The sequence below is a fragment of the Enoplosus armatus genome, chromosome 9, assembly GCF_043641665.1.
Source record: "Enoplosus armatus isolate fEnoArm2 chromosome 9, fEnoArm2.hap1, whole genome shotgun sequence".
Classification (NCBI taxonomy): Eukaryota; Metazoa; Chordata; class Actinopteri; order Centrarchiformes; family Enoplosidae; genus Enoplosus; species Enoplosus armatus.
The window spans coordinates 14458748-14474196 of NC_092188.1; the positions used below are offsets into that span (position 1 = coordinate 14458748).

Below are 15449 nucleotides of genomic sequence, written 5' to 3' on the forward strand. Positions count from 1 at the left end.
GCCTGCTTCAAGGCCTCCACCATCATCCCCATCCCCAAAAAACCAGGGCCCACAGGATTAAATGACTACAGACCCGTCGCCCTGACCTCTGTGGTCATGAAATCATTTGAACGCCTGGTCCTGTCCCACCTCAAATCCATCACAGACTCTCTGCTGGACCCCCTGCAGTTCGCCTACAGAGCCAACAGGTCTGTAGACGACGCCGTCAACCTGGCTCTACACTTCATCCTCCAGCACCTGGACTCCGCAGGATCCTATGCCAGGATCCTGTTTGTGGACTTCAGCTCTGCCTTCAACACCATCGTCCCGGCTCTTCTTCAGGACAAGCTCTCCCAGCTCAACGTGCCTGACCCCACCTGCAGGTGGATCACAGATTTCCTGTCTGACAGGAAGCAGCACGTGAAGCTGGGGAAACACGTCTCAGACTCGCGGACGATCAGCACCGGCTCCCCTCAAGGCTGCGTTCTTTCTCCACTACTCTTCTCCCTGTACACCAACAGCTGCACCTCCAGTCACCAGTCCATCAAGCTCCTGAAGTTCGCGGACGACACCACCCTCATCAGACTCATCTCTGGAGAGGATGAGTCTGCCTACAGGTGGGAGATTGACCACCTGGTGACCTGGTGCAACAGCAACAACCTGGAGCTTAACGCTTCAAAGACAGTGGAGATGGTTGTTGACTTTAGGAAGAGCGCAGCCCCACCCGCCCCCATCACCCTGTGTGACTCTCCAGTGGACACTGTGGAGTCCTTCCGTTTCCTGGGCTCCATCATCAGCCAGGACCTCCGGTGGGAGCTGAACATCAGCTCCCTCATCAAGAAAGCCCAACAGAGGATGTACTTCCTGAGGCAGCTGAGGAAGTTTAACCTGCCACAAAAAATGCTGGTTCACTTCTACACTGCCATCATAGAGTCCATCCTCACCTCCTCCATCACCGTCTGGTACGCTGCTGCCTCCACCAAGGACAGACGCAGACTGCAGCGTATCATCCGCTCTGCAGAGAGGGTGATCGGCTGCAACCTCCCATCTCTTCAGGACCTGTACTCCTCCAGGACCCTGAGGAGAGCAGGGAAGATCGCTGCCGACCCCTCCCACCCCGGACACCATCTGTTCGACCCCCTCCCCTCTGGCAGGAGGCTGCGGTCCATCAGGACCAAAACCTCCCGCCACAAAAACAGTTTCTTCCCCTCTGCAGTCAACCTGACAAACTCTCACTGACACCCCCCCGAACACTACCACAAGCTATACAAGCTATACGTTATATTAACGTACATCACCCCTGTCCCCACTGCGTTACATTAACGCACCCACCCCCTACTGGACACTTTATCTGGACACTTTACTTTACTTTATTCTGGTCACTGCACTGTTGTTATTTATCTTATCTTATTTTTATTTTTATTCTTATTGTTATTTTAGCTTTTATATTCTACTTATTTGTTATCAAAACAATAGCACCTTCAGACCACAGCAAATTCCTTGTAATGTATGTTACTTGGCAATAAACAGTTTCTGATTCTGATTCTGATTCTGTTCACATCTCTTTCAAGGACAGACGGAGGTGTCGATGTTGGAGGAGGGGGGGGCACTGTGGGGGGCAGCTGTGCTGGTAAAAGGTGTGAGAGTTCAGCCCCAGGTGTGATGAGGGGGCTGTTGGGCTGGAGCTGGTGGATGATGGTGTGGGGGATGGTGTCAGGACTGTCCCATTGTCTTTCAAAGCGACAGTAGAAGTTGTTGAGGTTGTTGGCGAGGCGTCGCAGTCCTGAAAATATCCCAGTCAGTGCAGTCCAAACACGCCTTCAGGTCCTCTGCAGCTTCACTGGTCCACTGCTTCGATGTTCTCGCAACAGGCTTAGAAAGTTTTAATTTCTGCCTGTATGCAGGAATCAGGTGGACCATGTCGTGGTCAGAGTGTCCCAGTGCAGCGCGGGTGACGGCGTGAAAAGCGTTACTGACTGTGGTGTAACAGTGATCCAGAGTGTCCCCCTCCCTGGTGGGGCATTTAATAAACTCTTTGTATTTGGGGAGTTCATGACTGAGGTTACCTTTGTTAAAGTCACAGAGGACAATAACTAAGGAGTCCGGGTTGGTCTGCTCCGTTTCCAGTATCTGGTCGGCGAGTGCGCGCTGTGCGTCCTGCATGTTGGCCTCCGGTGGAATGAAAACACCGACCAGAATGAATGAAGCGAACTCACGGGGGGAGTAGTAGGGTTTGCAGTTAATGAAAAAGGTTTCCAGGGAAGGAGAGCAATGCCGTCGGATCGCTGTCACGTGGTTACACCAGCTACTGTTGATGTAAAAACAAATACCTCCACCCTTTGTTTTGCCGGAGAGGTGTGCGTCGCGGTCTGCTCAGAGTAGCTGGAGTCCTGGGCAGAACCTTTCTGAATATGTTCTTCCTGTCTGTATTTGCCTGCACCGTCTTTTAGGATGTTATTTGAAGGTCATGCTACAGGCTATTAGCAATCATGAACTTCACAGCATATCCCATCCTCTCCATAGCACTCTAATCAGCCAGAAGAGGGCTTTTAGTCTTGGGGCTCCAGGGAAAGATGTGAGTCATTCATTCCTCTCCAGGCCTGGAGAGAGGAGTTGTACAATCTCTGTCCATTTTTTGCTCAATTGTTTTTTGTGTTGCATACATTCAATCTCAAGGAACTACCTGACATGCTGGCATTATGTAATAATAAGCACAATTATATATGTCATGCAATATTGTATAAATGTTACATTCTCATTTGAAGAGATTGAGCAACTGGTCAACAAGGGAATTAGAAAACTTAAATCACATTCTGGCTATTTATTAAGTCTTTCATTACCATTATTGCCTTGTGACTGCCAGAGGGAAATTTCTGAAAGAGATGATTACCCAGGGGAACAGATGCATCCTCTCATCTTTTGCGGCATTCAAGAGCTGTCAGATAAACGAAGCGTCCAAAGCCAAGCTGACAGTGCGATCTGGATGAAAATCGAACTATTACAGGGATGTGTCCAGTAAGCTTATTAAATACACCACCAGTTTACCCTATTATCGATGTGCATTATTTAGTTTTAATATATACCATGGCTTATCCAAGAACAAATGCATATAATTGTCTTTTTAGTAACTTCCCAAGCTGAATCTGCTTCAGGGTTTCCTCCCAGTTTGTCAATACCACAGCATGTCCAAGAAGGTGCCCCAACAACTTCACCTGGTTAATTTGCTTTATGGCTCTGGTCTCTCCTCACCACCACAGGAAATGATACAGTGACTGCCTTACTAAACCTGATGCTGAATGCCGTCACTCTTTCAAAGCTCATCCTCAGTCATGAATAAGACCTCAAAATACCTGAACTCCTCCACTTTAAACAACCATGGCTCCAGATTGGCTAAGGTTATCAAGGGTGGATCACTAACTAGACAAAGGGGCAAGTGCCACTAACTGCTCAGGGTGCCCAACCCCATCACTCTTACATCTCTCCCCACAAGTGCATGTACAGTGGGGCAAAAAAGTATTTAGTCAGCCACCAATTGTGCAAGTTCTCCCACTTAAAAGATGAGAGAGGTCTCCAATTTTCATCATAGGTATACCTCAACTATGAGAGACAAAATGAGAAAAACAAATCCAGAAAATCACATTGTCTGATTTTTAAAGAATTTATTTGCAAATTATGGTGGAAAATAAGTATTTGGTCAATAACAAAAGTTCATCTCAATACTTTGTTATATACCCTTTGTTGGCAATGACAGAGGTCAAACGTTTTCTGTAAGTCTTCACAAGATTTTCACACACTGTTGCTGGTATTTTGGCCCATTCCTCCATGCAGATCCCCTCTAGAGCAGTGATGTTTTGGGGCTGTCGCTGGGCAACACGGACTTTCAACTCCCTCCAAAGATTTTCTATGGGGTTGAGATCTGGAGACTGGCTAGGCCACTCCAGGACCTTGAAATGCTTCTTACGAAGCCACTCCTTCGTTGCCCGGGATGAGAGAGGCCTGTAATTTTCATCATAGGTACACTTCAACTATGAGAGACAGAATGGGGGGAAGAATCCAGGAAATCACATTGTAGGATTTTTAATGAATTAATTGGTAAATTCCTCGGTAAAATAAGTATTTGGTCACCTACAAACAAGCAAGATTTCTGGCTCTCACAGACCTGTAACTTCTTCTTTAAGAGGCTCCTCTGTCCTCCACTCGTTACCTGTATTAATGGCACCTGTTTGAACTCTTTATCAGCATAAAAGACACCTGTCCACAACCTCAAACAGTCAGACTCCAAACTCCACTATGGCCAAGACCAAAGAGCTGTCAAAGGACACCAGAAACAAAATTGTAGACCTGCACTAGTGATGGGAAGTTCGGCTCTTTTCCGAGAGCCGGCTCTTTTGACTCGGCTCCCAAAGAAGAGCCGGCTCTTCCGACCCCCGAACGGCTCTTTATTTAGGATCTTTTGTAGCCTATATTTTACCTTAACTTTGCAAAAAAATCATGGTTTATGTGTTGAAAACCCTTTTGCTTTCAGTGTTTTTATGAGAGACCTTATAATTGCCTAATTCTGTGCATTTATTCTGTGACAAAACCACTCTTACATTTGTTTATTTCAATTAAACTTTTTTATTGCACAAATTAACAATAAACTTCAAACAAATCCACAGAACAGAATCAAAACCAGAACCAAACTCCAGCAAACAGCATTAGTCCTCAGGGCAGGTTGGCATTCAGGAAGATCAGATGCCTCAGCTTGGATGGGCTGATACGATTTCGCCTCTCCGTGAGTATCTGCCCTGTTGTTCCCAATATCTTTAAACTGCAGCCAGATGCTGCTTCGCTTTCTAGTGTCACTCATAGTTAAACTACACGACAATGCAAGACGCACACACGCTCCCCAGTCCTCACCGCTCTGTCTCTCTCTTCACTTGCAGTGGAGTCAAGTGGAGTGTCTGCCCCGCCCCCCTCTCTGTTTACACATCCTTGATTCTCACGTGAATGCCGTATGCTGGTCGCCATGCTGGCCAATCATAACAAAGCTCTGTCGTAACCAGAGCTGGGACTGAGCACTGAAAGTGAAACCTAAGCAGCAAATGGAAAAAAACTGGGAGCCGGCTCTCACTCGAGCCTTCTGATTCACTACAAAGAGCCGGCTCTCAGAGCCGATGCTTGTGCGCATGACCCATCACTAACCTGCACCAGGCTGGGAAGACTGAATCTGCAATAGGTAAGCAGCTTGGTGTGAAGAAATCAACTATGGGACCAATTATTAGAAAATGGAAGACATGCAAGACCACTGATAATCTCCCTCAATCTGGGGCTCCACGCAAGATCTCACCCCGTGGGGTCAAAATGATCACGAGAACGGTGAGCAAAAATCCCAGAACCACACGGGGGGACCTAGTGAATGACCTGCAGAGAGCTGGGACCAAAGTAACAAAGGCTACCATCAGTAACACACTACGCCGCCAGGGACTCAAATCCTGCAGTGCCAGACGTGTCCCCCTGCTTAAGCCAGTACATGTCCAGGCCCGTCTGAAGTTTGCTAGACAGCATTTGGATGATCCAGAAGAGTATTGGCAGAATGTCATATGGTCAGATGAAACCAAAATAGAACTTTTATGGTAAAAACTCAACTTGTCGTGTTTGGAGGAGAAAGAATGCTGAGTTGCATCCAAAGAACACTATACCTACTGTGAAGCATGGGGGTGGAAACATCATGCTTTGGGGCTGTTTTTCTGCAAAGGGACCAGGACGACTGATCCGTGTAAAGGAAAGAATGAATGGGGCCATGTATCGTGAGATTTTGAGTGAAAACCTCCTTCCATCAGCAAGGGCATTGAAGATGAAACGTGGCTGGGTCTTTCAGCATGACAATGATCCCAAACACACCGCCCGGGCAACGAAGGAGTGGCTTCGTAAGAAGCATTTCAAGGTCCTGGAGTGGCCTAGCCAGTCTCCAGATCTCAACCCCATAGAAAATCTTTGGAGGGAGTTGAAAGTCCGTGTTGCCCAGCGACAGCCCCAAAACATCACTGCTCTAGAGGGGATCTGCATGGAGGAATGGGCCAAAATACCAGCAACAGTGTGTGAAAACCTTGTGAAGACTTACAGAAAACGTTTGACCTCTGTCATTGCCAACAAAGGGTATATAACAAAGTATTGAGATGAACTTTTGTTATTGACCAAATACTTATTTTCCACCATAATTTGTAAATAAATTCTTTAAAAATCAGACAATGTGATTTTCTGGATTTGTTTTTCTCATTTTGTCTCTCATAGTTGAGGTATACCTATGATGAAAATTGGAGACCTCTCATCTTTTAAGTGGGAGAACTTGCACAATTGGTGGCTGACTAAATACTTTTTTGCCCCACTGTATATGGGTCCTGTGTGTGCATGTCTGTATTTTGGCCCTGTAAACTGAACAATGGGGCTAAAAATTCTTCTTCTCCTACTTCTTATAAACTGAAATAATAGGGGCCTTAATGTGACACCCAATTTGGGCAATCCTAATAGTGTAATTATTAATTACGAACGAATACACACCTAATGCACAGGGAGAATCCAGGGAGAAGTAAGGGCCCACAGCTTCTTGCCCTGGGAATCCCTAGTTGGTTAATCAAGTCCTCTTATCCTAGCAAGCCAGGTGCTTGCTTTTATTAAAGTGCAGCTTTTGTTACCTAATGGACAGAGCAAAATTAACATTAGTCCAGGGCCGTCAGTGTTTGATTTGTATTATCTTCACGTGGGCCTGAGCATGTGCCTTCAAAAATAATGACAAAACAAATATTATGAGTGGATGAAAAAAATGGTCATTGACTGAGGTCTGCAGTTGGACCCCCTTAGCATCGGGTGCATACAGTGGAAAAATGCTTCAGGCTTTGGCATTTTTAGGGGCCATAGCACACAAATAAATTATGTTTATGCAAAATAGTAATTGCTGAATGTGTAACGCTGAATAAAGTTCCTGCATTCATTATAGCAGTTTGTATTCTAATGGCAAAAGTTTTTTAGCGACAGAGCGCCTCAAGTGACCTGCAATTTCAACTGTGGCCGCAGCGACAAATCGCGGCGCATCCGTGGCTCACAGCCCAGCGCTTTATCGAGAGGGCTCGGGTTAACTGCGCATGCGCTGTGTAAACCTACGGCGACTTTCAGTTCTTCGCCTGCTGCAGCTGCATCCCTCAGCTTGGTGCTCTTCTTCCTGGCAAAGCATCACATTTGTTCACTACAGAGCTGAGCAGACTCGTGTTTCTGTTGAGAGTGTATGGCCTCTGCATGGACAGATGTATGTGGTGCCATTTCTTCTCCCCCCGCCCAGCCGATGTGGCTCCACTCTGAGGGATAACGTTAACGCTTCTCCGGCTGGTGAGTACGCAAAGATAAAAACGGTTGGTTATTGTGCAGAGGCAGCTCCATAGGTCATGGCAGCTAGCTTGCTAACGTTAGTTATTCCATTCTCCGGCCTTCCCCTTGAACGTGGCCAGCTACCTCCCCCTGTTAGCTTTCAGTAGCAACCCTTGTGAAATATTTGAATAAGACCTGGGTGCTATGTATAGGTCTGATGCCAAGCTAGCAAACGTAGCAGATGAATAGTACCCGTGAAAATCTCGTTACCCCAAGATTGGAGCTTGTAAAAACGGCACTATGTGCCTGTATTATCAGTTAAACTACATCCCTATGTTCGTTAGCAATGTGGCAAGCATTAGCAAGCTAACGTAGCTTCCAAATATTCTGTTGTTTTTACTTAGAAGCGGTTTGTGTGCATTGCTGTGTTTATGTCCACCTAATGTGTGGTGGCTCATTTGCTCGTGGTTGCGGTCGTTGTCATGCAAGCAGCAAATAAGGCTCCCCTGCCCCGTTCTCCACCCCGTTCATGTGAACTTGAAATGTTCAGATTTACCGGTTTAAATGTATGCCGTGGTCTTTTTTTCAACTAATTGAACAACAAATGTAGAATTTTGAACATGTGTCCTGAATTGTAAACAGAGGGCTCCAAACATGTCCCAAAATGACTGACATCTTCAAAAAGGGCAAAACTTGTATCAGACTGTCAATTTATTTGTGGTACATGTGGAGAAGTCAAAGAACAATGAGCTGTTTATGTATCAGAAAGCCTGTAAATCTATCAATAGAATATGAGCACTACAATACCTAAACCTGCCATAAGTAATAGTCGTGAAGTGATACAAACATTTGACACAGGAGGAGTGAGCTTAACACCCAAAACATCCTTCCTGTTTGACAGGTCATTGAGGTGTGCTTGTAGTATTTAAAATATTCAATCCAATATTAATTTATATTGCTTGAATTGTTTTAATGCAGTCAATATTGTAGTTTTGAGTACCCTCATAACATTCAAGATTCAAGAACTTTATTTGTCACATGCACATGTAGGATGTGAAGTGAAATGAAAATGGCAATGCCCTCAGAGATAGCACAGAACAAAAAGCAACCACAACAATACAAAAGAAATTACAAAATTTACTATATGTGGGAGGTTTGAAGTTTGCCCGTATTGCTAAAAGCATTTGTTTGTAACTGTTGTTCCTTTTATTTCTCACTTTAAGTATTTAAAACGGCAAACATAAAGCTGCAGAAAACCATGTATGTATTGCTGTTAAGGCCAATTTACCTAACTAACCTAGCTAACTTACCTTTGCTAACAAATACGGGTGCACCTCTGGTGAAGTGGCATTCTTAAAAAAATAAATCATATTTCTGATATAGCAAAGAGAAGTGTATCAGGTACTGGGATCTGTTAAAATATAATAAAAATGCATCGCAGGAGTGAAACAAAAGACCACAGAAGGTACAATTGAACTCATGTCAGAAAACTCTTGCATCACAAAACACACAAATAAAAGGCTAGTTTCCTGTATGACCACATATGTCTATCCAATTGGTTTTGCTCAACAACACAGCTCAGTTAAGACTGTCATGGTTTGGCCCTGCTCAGAGGCAAGATCACTTTATCACAGGTCTGCATGATTTTTCCCTTCTTTGAGGATAAAGTGGCCATGTGCATGATCATGGCGAGGCTAAAGCATGCTGTACAAAGCCAGTGAAAATGGGGCATAAATCTGCAGCTGTGGGATGTGATCCCATTTCTGCAGAAAGACCTGATGGAACCTCTGACCATGGCCAGATGAGACTGTGTCTCTTCATGTTGCAATCCAGGGTATCCCTCAGGTGCTCTGTGGAGTTAGATGCTGGGAGAAAAAGCAGGCCAAAGCAGTATGACTAAGCATGGCCTTTTCTTCATATTACTGGTCCAAGTTTAGGGCTCTTTGAAAGGGACCTGATTAGGCAAATTGTAATGTCTCATTATACAAACTATATTGCTCGTCATATAGTTTAATACAATACAACATAACAAAGAACACACAACCTGTGTTTTCTCATGCTTGCATTCCTTTTGTTTTGCTTCAATATACGTGGAACCATGTTTAAAAACAAGTGACCCCATTGAACAGTGAAAATTATTAGAAAATATCTTCTTACTTATACAGTATGGTCCGACATAACCAATGGCCTGGGCCAGTAAAAGTTTATGCAGGGAAAGTTGGTTGGCCAGTCAGTGGCCCATCCGGACCCTAGTGTCATTCATCAACATACTGTACATTGGCATATGTACCAGTGCTCAAAAAAAATGTCAGCAAAAGAAAAATACGAGGCTACGAAAAGAAAGAGGGGCTTTCTACTTTTGTGGAAGCAACAATTCTCCTGGGTGGAAACCAGCAATTGTGGTATGTTTTGTACAGTTTGCCAGCAGAGACTACCGGAGGATGTCATCTCCATATAGCAGCCTAGTCCTATGAGACACTTCACTGAAGTACTTGTGGTTTGGTAGCCATGTAGCCAGCTGCGTTGAGCTACACAGCTATGGAATCTTGTGAGGCTATTTAAAGTTTACTGTCCAGTACTATTATAAAAACCTGAAAATGCTGATCATACACTCGTACTTTCTCCCTGTAGCCATTGTTGCTGTATGGCGCTCAGCTGTTTATATAATCCGCTATGAGATTTGTTTTCAGCAAGAAAACACATCTACTGATGTTAGGTCGACAATTTCTTCAGTGCTGGGACAGTGTTAAAACACTAGGTCAACACAATAGACAGGCTGCTCATGAATTGTAACGTCAACTTTTACTGGCTGTCTAACGTCGAGTGTTGTGGGTTTTTGCACAAGTCTCCCAAGTAGAGACAAAATAAATCATCATGTTTCATGTGTTCAGTTTTATTCGAACAACACTGACAGCAGTCTAAACGAGATGAAAAATGTGTTTTTGCAAATGATGTGCTTTTCACTTGGTGACATCATTTTGTGTATGTTGTGTGTAATTTACAGGAAACGTCCTTGCATGACCACAACACCTGGATTGCCTTGTACGTGTGGCTGCCATGATGCTTGGGTTACAGGGAAGTGCTTCATCCTCCAAAGTGTATCGTTGTGTGGCATGTTCAGCCACCTTCACTGGATTGGCCTCCTTGCTAGTACATCAGGCAAGCCATGCTAGTGCCCTCTCCAAGGTCTCAACCTCTCCACAGCCTAACATTAGCCCACATGAAACACTGTTGGCAAGTATGGACTCATCCAGTGAGCACCCCAGTCCACCGACACTGTTGCCTGAGAGCCCTTCGCCTTCTTTTTATATTTGTGATTGTGGAGAGGAATTTCAGGACTTTAGTCTTATGCTGGAGCATAAGCGTTCACATGTCTCTCATCTACAGCTAATGCAACCTCTAGATTATGATAATAATAATGTTCTCAGTGGAACAGTGTGTGATAAAGCTTTTCCTCCCCAGCATGTGTCATTCAGTCCAACTGTAACCCCGACAGGTTTGGTCCTTAGTTGCCCCTCTACCTCAAGGTCCCCAGCTGTCGAACTACCCACATTAACAGACTGTAAAGCAGATGTAAGCCAGGTTGATGGCATTGCCATAGTAACCACTCCTCAAGGCCAATGCACACCGCCTCAAGATGACAGTGAGAAACAACATGAAAACCCGTCAGCCACAGCAGAGCAAATACCAGAGACTGTAGATGACATGCATTTCCAAAACAAAACAAATTCTGTTCTCACCAGCGAAAATGGTGCGAGTTTGCCCAGAAATAACCTAATGAAGTTGCTGGCATCCGCATACATGAAGCGCTTTCCAGCTCCTCAGTCTCAGAATCAGAACGATGACATAGTTACCCCCAAGCAAGAAGTCGTCCCTGTTGACATAACGCCAGGAGCAAAAACTGAGGTGTCCCCGATCAACGATCTCTCTATTGCGCAGTTGAGGCGGCTGCTTGCAGCACCCGGTATTACAACGAAAGCTCCATCCATCAGCAGAGTTCTTGAGTCCAGTAAGAAGAGGGTTGTGTCTCTGACTAAGACTTTCTCACCTGTTGTGGTTCTTGAAACCCGTCAAAAGCTCAAGGATCCTGGCAACAATGGCACATATGGGAGATATCAATGTGGCCGCTGTCGTAGGGTCTTTCAAAACTTGGACAGACTGACGGAGCATCATTTCTTACACAAAAAAGAGAGGATTAAATGTTGCCGTCGTTGCAAACAGCTGATCATTGGGAGGCTGCCTTTACCTGACAATCACGTATGCCCGCAGTTAGGAAACAAGACCATACAGCTGTCCAAGTCTTTAAAAAGCAAGTTACCATTTGCCCAAAAAATAGTGCCATTCCATAGTCTAAGCAATACAAGAAAAGTTTTCTTTTGTCCATTGTGCAAGCACAGCTATGCACGGAGGTGGAACCTCAAAACGCACAAGTGCCAGGGCCCCGGGTCAGCCCTCCCTCTGCAAGCCAATCCCTCCATTCAGAAAATGCTAGTATTGAGATCAAACAGTAAACCCAAAACAGATGCAGAGGTTAAAGATGAATCTCAAATTGCCAAGAGTATTGGCGTGGGCACTGAAGTTACTGGTCGTATCAAGGTCGAGGTAACCTCTCCAAATACAGAGCAAGCTGCAGTTTCACAGTTGGCCTGGACTAATCCAGCAAAAAGCTTCTCGCCATTCTACCCCAAATCCCCCATAATGGAGCAACACAAGGATGCTGGAATAGGTAGCTGGGATGAGGCAGCAGTTGATAATGAAGACAGTAATGAAGACAGTAATGAAGGGCAGTGGACAATGCCCTTGGATGATGAAATGGAGGTGCTTAGCTCTGCAGAGAAAGCTGGTAATGAGAGAGAGGTAAAGAAATCTGTGTCCGTTGAACATGCAGAGACGGCGCCCCCTAGCCTGCGCTATTTTGTCAGAGATGGTGTAAAACGTTACCCTTGTAACAGGTGTCAGAAAACCTACAGTCGGCCATCTACTTTGAGGCGCCATCTACGACTATGTGGGTTTAGGCCACGTGGACCTGGGACTACAGCACAGAGTGGTTGTCAGGGTGCCACTCCCCTAAATGCCAACAATATGAAACCAATGTTTCCTTGTTTTGTCTGTGGGAAGACCTTTAACCGCAAAGATAACATGATGGTTCACAGAAAGAAGTGTCAGTTGCAACGAACAATGACAGATGTGGATACCGGGACTGTGCAGCAGAGTATGTCAGGCAATGCAACAGACTGTCAAACCCAGGAGGATGATGGAGGAAACTGGGGCATCATGTCACTGCCCTCCGTACTTCCAAGGAGGGTGACATGTGAGTGTGGGGTCGGATTTACATCTCCAAGGCTTCTCCTGGAGCATCTGCAGAAGCATGCACAGGAGTCATACACATGTCCGACTTGTGGAGAGACTGTTAATTCCTGGGCAGACTACGAAGTTCATCTGCAGATCCATATGCATCCTCATCACCAGCTGCTGAAGGGACTACAACCACCACGATCACAACCTCTATTACTTCGATTTCAGCAACAGCGACCTCAGCAGCAGCCATCTCAGTCAGTGCATCAGCCTCCGCAGAAGCAGACACGCCCAGAGCAGTTTCCAAATCCAACAAAAAAGAAGCAGCGGATTGTATGCACACGATGTGGCAACACTTTCGCCACTCGCTGTTCCCTTCGAAGGCACATATCGTGTAATCGATGCAAAGGTGCACGGGCTACAAATCCCCCCACAAACCCACCCAAAACCTATCACTGTTCCCATTGCAACTCTGACTTTCCAAACACAATCAGTCTTCTATTTCACCAGAGGAGTGGGGCTTGCAAGCCTGCCATCAAGCCTGTGCGTTGCCCTGTTTGTCTTCGCTGGTTTGGCACTGTGGACGGTTTACAGAAACACCTACTTACTCACAAACAGACAGAATCATATCACTGTGATGTCTGTCAGGGTACATATCCAAACCTTAAATCCCTCAAAAACCACCGCAGGAGGATTCATCGCATCATGGCTGGAGACACTAAGCCAAAAGCACAAGAACAGCTGACTTCTCAATGACACTTGTCTAACATAGGAGCGGTGCACTTAAGAACAGAGAAAATGTTTGTTCTTTCCATATCTGCCAGTTGTAATTTACTTGTTTTTTTGTACAACCACATACGGTGTTTAATTTTTTAAAGCAACTCTGAGTGTCATAGTAGCTTGCCACTGTAAAAAAAAAAAAATAAATAAATAAAAAAAGCTTTGATATATACTGTACATTTTAGTTTTATCAAGTTAATCCCTTTATTACATAGCCTCATTAGCCTGTAAATGTTTCTGAGTATTTGGTAATCAAACTTTTATCACAGAGGTTGTGATGTAGCTTGTTGTTCCTGGTGTTAATAAACATACCAGTATGTGAAACGTGCGCTATATCATTTTTTTGTGTGTGAGATGGGATCTAATATCTTGAAAGCTTTAAGGCAAACAGCACAGGGTTAACACAAGAAGATGTTATTTTAAACATGCGTATTGTGGAATGCATTTAAAATTGAATGTGTGTGAACAATATGACTGGGGATGTGATCTAAATTTTTTTTTTTCATTTTTCATTTCATCATGACTTTAATCAAATAACAGCAAATCTGTGGCCAGTCAGTATTCCAGCATAGAAGGACTGTACACATCAGATATCATCAATGGCTGTTTCCAAGGTCAATAATGACTGTCAAGCTCAACTTTCAACATGGATTTTGTATTGCTCAGAATCATGTAAAGTTAAAACATTGTGTATTTCCATGCCGACTGAGCAAAGGATTGCTCTCCAGAACAAGCAAGGAAGTGGATCTTGAGTTGAAATTGTTTTGTCAACTACTGTTTCCAAGGTCATATTTGAACTGTCAAGTTCAAGCTCGTGTTTATTTTTTTTATTTGTATTTGTGTAATGACGACTAAAAAACGCCCACTTTAACTACAGCAGTGATAACATCAAAGGTGAATCAGGAACTCCAGTCGATAGGTGTCAGTATAACGAAGCAAAACCAGGACGTTCAGCAGTCGAAGCGCGCAATCCGTAGAAGAAGAAACGATGCTTGTGTGTGTTGAGGGGGTCTTTCCTCCTTTTCTTTGGTGTGGCTAACAGCTACCTACTCGTTCAAAACACCGGGAAGTTAGCCCGATTGTAAATGTCTCACAAAACGACAATCGACAAGCTGTTCGCAGTTTGTTGCAAGTTTAAACCAGAATACTGACACGGTGATATTTTGATTTTCATGTAAAGGTAAGCCAACGTTATCTCCCATGAGCTAGTAGAGGCTAGCGTTAGCATGGAAGGCTAGTAGCTAGCTAGACAAGCGCGCCTTCAACAAAATAACCTTATAAATTGTAAAACGTGACTACCAACTACCGTATTTTCCCAAACATTTGGTTATATAGAAAAATAGTGTCGTAAACATGCCACCGTTTTAATTAGATTGGTCATTCTAACGTTACTGTATGTGTTTCACGACCGATGGGCTGTATGTATTCGAAATGATCTGGTAAATTAGTTCTTCAGCTCGTCTCAGAAGTTCGGACTAGGTTTCAGAGACGAGCAAATAATGTTAAAAGTTCAGAAAGCTGTAAGTGGATTTGAAAAATGAATGTCATCTCTCCTTCGCTTAGCATGCAGTTCGTTTGGTGTATGTTAAATATCTCCTGAGTCAGATGGTATCGATCACCTTTTAAATAATGAGGTATAATTGAAGTGAATATTTAGTCATTTCAGTAATATTCTGTTTATGATTTTATTAATTCCAACACCTGTCTCCTGCAGGAAAGGTGTTCTAGAGGGCTCCACATCAACAGTGAACACATCCATGCCTAGCCTGATCATGGAGAGAGGGAGGCAAAAACTGCAAAATATCCTGGAGGATGGCTTAGGCAGAGACTTGATGAACGCCGGCCGGTTTTGCTTCAGCTGTGAGCAGATATTTGCTAACCGTAAATTCCTGGAGGAACATGTGTGTTCTGCTGCAAGTTACATCTGCTCCTGTGGAACTGAGTTTACTGAATACAAAGACATGCTGGAGCACAGCACTACACATGAACCAGGACATCAAGTGCTTGATCATGAAACAATAAGGAAGCGCAGAATTGAGAAGCGCATAGAAGAG

The 15449-nt window shown here is 44.4% G+C and overlaps 1 protein-coding gene across 1 annotated transcript; it reads left to right on the forward strand.

Moving 5' to 3' along the window:
- The first annotated feature begins 12018 nt into the window (after window positions 1-12018).
- On the forward strand, window positions 12019-13013 carry LOC139290184 (oocyte zinc finger protein XlCOF26). Its single transcript, XM_070911879.1, has 2 exons — window positions 12019-12753; window positions 12999-13013. The coding sequence occupies exons 1-2, from the start codon at window positions 12019-12021 to the stop codon at window positions 13011-13013; spliced, it is 750 nt and encodes a 249-aa protein (XP_070767980.1).
- Window positions 13014-15449: the final 2436 nt, after the last annotated feature.